This window comes from Lucilia sericata, unplaced genomic scaffold, assembly GCF_015586225.1.
Source record: "Lucilia sericata isolate MDLA Ls3-8-SP2 unplaced genomic scaffold, ASM1558622v1 Contig005974F_arrow, whole genome shotgun sequence".
In the NCBI taxonomy this organism is placed as follows: domain Eukaryota; kingdom Metazoa; phylum Arthropoda; class Insecta; order Diptera; family Calliphoridae; genus Lucilia; species Lucilia sericata.
The window spans coordinates 10088-16533 of record NW_023997656.1 but is presented as its reverse complement, the minus strand read 5'-3'; the positions used below and the strand labels follow the sequence as shown (position 1 = coordinate 16533).

Genomic DNA, 6446 nt, shown 5'->3' with positions numbered 1-6446 from the left:
GACTATAGACTAGACTATAGACTAGACTATAGACTAGACTATAGACTAGACTATAGACTAGACTATAGACTAGACTATAGACTAGACTATAGACTAGACTATAGACTAGACTATAGACTAGACTATAGACTAGACTATAGACTAGACTATAGACTAGACTATAGACTAGACTATAGACTAGACATAGACTAGACTAGACTATAGACAAGACTATAGACTAGACTATAGACAGACTATAGACTAGACTATAGACTAGACTATAGACTAGACTATAGTTTTTATTATACCAGACCATAGTCTAGACTATAAACTAGACTATAGACTACTAGCGTAGTTTTTGGTGCAGATTATTCTTTAGAATATACATAGTAAAGACAATGTTCTAGTAAAGACTGTAAATTCCCCCCGATCTTAAAAAGGTAAAAAGTACCTTTAAATAAAATAAAAACTTACATCTTCCGATTGAACAGCCGTAGTAAGACCACTCTCAGCCGCACTCTCATCTGTGGTATAGTACTGTTTCTTTGGTAAAGTGCTGCTAGTGGCCGAAGTGATAGACGAAGTTGGTGTCGAATCCGAAGATCTCTTTATCCAAACATCATCCAAATGAGGATACTCACGATATTCGGGCTTCTTACCGGGAACCAATGTACCTGAGGTGGTTCTTGTTGCAGGTGGAGTGGCAGAGATATTAATACTATTATCACAGTTAGTCCCCGTTTTAGAGGCCGCATCTAAATTTAATTTATTTAGCGACGAAGTACTTTCGGTGGGTGTACGTATTTCGACGAGAGAAGAATCAAAGAATTTCTTAGATAAATGGGGGGTAACTGGCGAATATTTATTACTGCCATAGCGTTGAGAGAATAGACCCTGCACGGAGGAATAACCACCAAAACTGCTGGGAAAACTGATGGTGTGGGCATTGGCGGACGAGTCTAAATGTTTAAGTTTATCGGCTTCATTACGTAATTGTTGTAGTTCGGGTGTTTCTTGGGCTTTGGTTACTGTAAATTTTCCCTTGATAATAAGGGTCTCAGGACTAGGGGAACGTGGTTGCTGTTTGCTGGTATTAACAGGGGTGGTTGGTATAGAGGAAGCAGTAGTTGTTGCTGTTTTCGCGGATGTGGTGGATTTGGCCGATTCGAGTAGATTTATTAAGGCTGGTGGTAATATAGTGGGTGGTATGGGCGGTGGAGGCGGTGGGGAAGACATTTCCGGGGGTAACAGTCACCGTTTTAATATCATCCACATTGCTGGTATTGATACTATCAATTTTATGCATAAATTGTTGCCTTAAACGCTCCAAATCTTTAAATTTCTCAGCTGAGGCTTTGTCTTTAGCAGGTGGCGGTGGTGGGGGAGCAGGTATAGCCTTTTCATATTTGGGAGGTTGATCCCCCTGGGGTTGTGGTGATTTATCAGCCTCATCTTCATCCTCCTCCTCTTTGCACTGAGACAAACGTCTGCGCTCTATAAAAGGCATGAGGTAAGGACGCATTTGAAATATATCAGAATTACAGAATTTCGGAGACATATTTATGGCCGCATGAATAATACCATCCTCAGCATCTTCATCCGAATCGGTACTACTGCTGTGATATTCAAAAGAATTCGATTTGGGAAAGGTTCTTAGAGGACCCGAACCTAAACCAGTAGAACAGGTTAAATTTTCACTGTTACTGCTGGTTAATTCTTTAAACGGTTCTTCTTCATGATCTCCATTCAATGAAGTCTCCGAATCGGTTTCATAGCCATCATTGCCACCATGTTCCAAATCATCCATAGACTTTTCAAAAGCATGTTCAAAAACACAATCTCCTATGGAGGGTACAATGGGTAAATGTCCATTATTTTGTAATTTTTTAGATTTTTGCAAAGTACTGGGGCTCTGCCCACTACCACCTCCTCCACCACCACTAGTACTGCCCACTTCCGAGGAGGTATCGGAAAATGAGGATTTACTAGGGGATTTCTCGGTGCTATCCTGTTTCTCCTCGTGTGTCATACTCGATAAGGAGGCCGATTTGGAAATGCCACATTTTTGCTGTTGCTTTAAATTTTCCTCAATATATTCGCAATTTGTGGCCATTGGTTTGGTTTAATGTGTGAGTATAGGGCGGGGGAATTATTATGTTTTTTAACGGTGTTTTTTCTTTCTTGGTTTTCAAGCGATTTTTTCTGCTGCCTAATTTTTTGCTGTTTTTAGGGTTTGTTTATTTTACACTTTAACACAAAAAAGATTTATTTTACACTTATTTATAATATATTTGTCTGTTATCTTCTTTTGAACGACATTTGTTTACTTTTTTTGTTTGTTCCTCTCTTTATTATCTTTAAGATAATTTCAGTGATTTCTTTTTGTATTTTTTTAATTAAATACTGTGTTAATTTTTATTTGTATTTGAATTATGTTCTGCTGTTTAAAGAAACTTGTCAGCTTTTGTTTTATTTAATTTGTTTATAATTTATTTTATTTTGTTTTCAAGTTATCTGTAAATTGAAATAAGAAAAATAATATAATTAAACTAATTTAACTTGTTCTGTAATCTTTTGTTTTCTTTGGAATCTCTGTTTAACACTTTATTTTATTCAAAATCTAGTTACTTTTTGATTTTTAGAAACAGGTGATTGTAAAGATTTAAAATTAATCTTTTATTTATTATATATGCGATTAAGAAAACGTTTAAAGTTGAGTTTGTTTTTAATAAACCTCTAAATTTAATTTAAATTGCCTGTCATCTAACGCTAAAATGTAAACAATGGGAAGAGGTTGCCATATCAATATAACACTGGAAATTGGATAGATAGATAGATAGATAGATAGATAGATAGATAGATAGATAGATAGATAGATAGATAGATAGATAGATAGATAGATAGATAGATAGATAGATAGATAGATAGATAGATAGATAGATAGATAGATAGATAGATAGATAGATAGATAGATAGATAGATAGATAGATAGATAGATAGATAGATAGTTTAATATGTAAATAAAATCCATAACTTTATTCAAAACTGACTCATATCTATTATTTATTATTAAACATTTGTTTTGCAAAAGTGTCTACAATTTGTTTTTAAAACTACTACATAAATAATAATCTGACTAATTTGTGACACCATAATAATGTATTTAACCCTTAAATGTGTAAAATAAAACCAAAGCATTTAGTTAAGTTTCTTAGAGGATCTCACAAAGAACAAGGTTTTCAGTATTATTCTTGTCTGTAGATTTGTTTCCCAGCATTAAATATTTTTATTGCCATTTGGGGTTTAATTTAAAATTTATTTCATTAAATATATGTATGAGACATATTTGGGGAATAACATTTAACACATTGTTGTCATAATTTTAATAATGCGTGTCATATACAATATTTGTCGACATTTAAAAAAAATTGTCAATAACATTGAAATTAGTATGACAACTGACAGACATACAAAGCAAAACAAATAAATAATATAAATACATATTTAAATTATTATTACTTTGGCGGCAAGTAAAATTACTAATTCTTTTAGTAGGGTCAGCTGTAATTATGAATTGTTTAATTTTGAAATAATATTTAAGTTTAAAATTTGCAATAAATAAGTAATTTATAAAGAAAATCACTAATAGGTTAATATTTTCAGCGATTTTTATTAAACCGAAAGTAATGTGGCAATATTGCCGCAAACATCAAAGAGCTATTAACTGTGAAAAGAGGTGACATTGAGAGACAGAAGTGTTGTTACTAATGCATGGAAAATAAAATTCCCCTTTATTGTATAATTTGTGAATAATTTCTAATAATAATTTTAATTTATGAAATAATTTTTGCAATTATTTTCGTTTTTAACCCTGCCCTTTTGGTTTAAGCAAGTCATGGTTAGAAATTTTCACTAATGACTTCATAATTTTTGTATATTTTTAATTTATTACTAAGAAAAATGTCTATACGGTTCAGTCATATTACAGACAACGTTTATTACATTGTATTAAAGGTCATTAACATTCACACAACTTTTGAAATAATTAAAAATTGTTTATAATTTAATTTTAGTCTAGTCTATAGTATAGTCTATTGTCTAGTCTATAGTATAGTCTATTGTCTAGTCTATAGTCTAGTCTATAGTCTAGTCTATAGTCTAGTCTATAGTCTAGTCTATAGTCTAGTCTATAGTCTAGTCTATAGTCTAGTCTATAGTCTAGTCTATAGTCTAGTCTATAGTCTAGTCTATAGTCTAGTCTATAGTCTAGTCTATAGTCTAGTCTATAGTCTAGTCTATAGTCTAGTCTATAGTCTAGTCTATAGTCTAGTCTATAGTCTAGTCTATAGTCTAGTCTATAGTCTAGTCTATAGTCTAGTCTATAGTCTAGTCTATAGTCTAGTCTATAGTCTAGTCTATAGTCTAGTCTATAGTCGTCTATAGTCTAGTCTATAGTCTAGTCTATAGTCTAGTCTATAGTCTAGTCTATAGTCTAGTCTAGTCTATAGTCTAGTCTATAGTCTAGTCTATAGTCTAGTCTATAGTCTAGTCTATAGTCTAGTCTATCTAGTCTATAGTCTAGTCTATAGTCTAGTCTATAGTCTAGTCTATAGTCTAGTCTATAGTCTAGTCTATAGTCTAGTCTATAGTCTAGTCTATAGTCTAGTCTATAGTCTAGTCTATAGTCTAGTCTATAGTCTAGTCTATAGTCTAGTCTATAGTCTAGTCTATAGTCTAGTCTATAGTCTAGTCTATAGTCTAGTCTCTAGTCTATAGTCAAGTCTATAGTCTAGTCTATAGTCTAGTCTATAGTCTAGTCTATAGTCTAGTCTATAGTCTAGTCTATAGTCTAGTCTAGTCTAGTCTAGTCTATAGTCTAGTCTATAGTCTAGTCTATAGTCTAGTCTATAGTCTAGTCTAGTCTAGTCTATAGTCTAGTCTATAGTCTAGTCTATAGTCTATCTAGTCTAGTCTATAGTCTAGTCTATAGTCTAGTCTAGTCTATAGTCTAGTCTATAGTCTAGTCTAGTCTATAGTCTAGTCTATAGTCTAGTCTAGTCTATAGTCTAGTCTATAGTCTAGTCTAGTCTATAGTCTAGTCTATAGTCTAGTCTATAGTCTAGTCTATAGTCTAGTCTATAGTCTAGTCTATAGTCTAGTCTAGTCTATAGTCTAGTCTATAGTCTAGTCTAGTCTATAGTCTAGTCTATAGTCTAGTCTAGTCTATAGTCTAGTCTAGTCTATAGTCTAGTCTAGTCTATAGTCTAGTCTATAGTCTAGTCTAGTCTATAGTCTAGTCTATAGTCTAGTCTAGTCTATAGTCTAGTCTATAGTCTAGTCTATAGTCTAGTCTATAGTCTAGTCTATAGTCTAGTCTATAGTCTAGTCTAGTCTATAGTCTAGTCTATAGTCTAGTCTAGTCTATAGTCTAGTCTATAGTCTAGTCTATAGTCTAGTCTAGTCTATAGTCTAGTCTATAGTCTAGTCTATAGTCTAGTCTAGTCTATAGTCTAGTCTATAGTCTAGTCTAGTCTATAGTCTAGTCTATAGTCTAGTCTATAGTCTAGTCTAGTCTATAGTCTAGTCTATAGTCTAGTCTAGTCTATAGTCTAGTCTATAGTCTAGTCTAGTCTATAGTCTAGTCTATAGTCTAGTCTATAGTCTAGTCTATAGTCTAGTCTATAGTCTAGTCTATAGTCTAGTCTATAGTCTAGTCTAGTCTATAGTCTAGTCTATAGTCTAGTCTAGTCTATAGTCTAGTCTATAGTCTAGTCTAGTCTATAGTCTAGTCTATAGTCTAGTCTAGTCTATAGTCTAGTCTATAGTCTAGTCTAGTCTATAGTCTAGTCTATAGTCTAGTCTATAGTCTAGTCTATAGTCTAGTCTATAGTCTAGTCTAGACTATAGTCTAGTCTATAGTCTAGTCTATAGTCTAGTCTATAGTCTAGTCTATAGTCTAGTCTATAGTCTAGTTTATAGTCTAGTCTATAGTCTAGTCTATAGTCTAGTCTTAGTCTAGTCTATAGTCTAGTCTATAGTCTAGTCTATAGTATATAGTCTAGTCTATAGTCTGGTAAATAGTCTAGTCTAGTCAATAGTCCAGTCTACAGTCTATTCTATAGTCCAGTCTACAGTCTATTCTATAATCCAGTCTATAGTCTAGTCTATATTCTAGTCTAGTCTAGTCTATAGTCTAGTCTATAGTCTAGTCTATAGTCTAGTCTATAGTCTAGTCTATAGTCTAGTCTATAGTCTAGTCTATAGTCTAGTCTATAGTCTAGTCTATAGTCTAGTCTATAGTCTAGTCTATAGTCTAGTCTATAGTCTAGTCTATAGTCTAGTCTATAGTCTAGTCTATAGTCTAGTCTATAGTCTAGTCTATAGTCTAGTCTATAGTCTAGTCTATAGTCTAGTCTATAGTCTAGTCTATAGTCTAGTCTATAGTCTAGTCTATAGTCTAGTCTATA

At 32.9% G+C, this 6446-nt stretch overlaps 1 protein-coding gene across 1 annotated transcript; it reads right to left on the bottom strand.

Annotated features, from left to right (window-relative positions):
• Window positions 1-432: 432 nt before the first annotated feature.
• LOC119615581 (myb-like protein V) lies at window positions 433-2417 on the bottom strand. Its single transcript, XM_037971589.1, is given in 2 exon segments — window positions 433-1221; window positions 1223-2417. Coding segments are annotated over 2 exon segments (1659 nt in total). The 5' UTR covers window positions 2093-2417.
• Between the last annotated feature and the right edge of the window lie 4029 nt (window positions 2418-6446).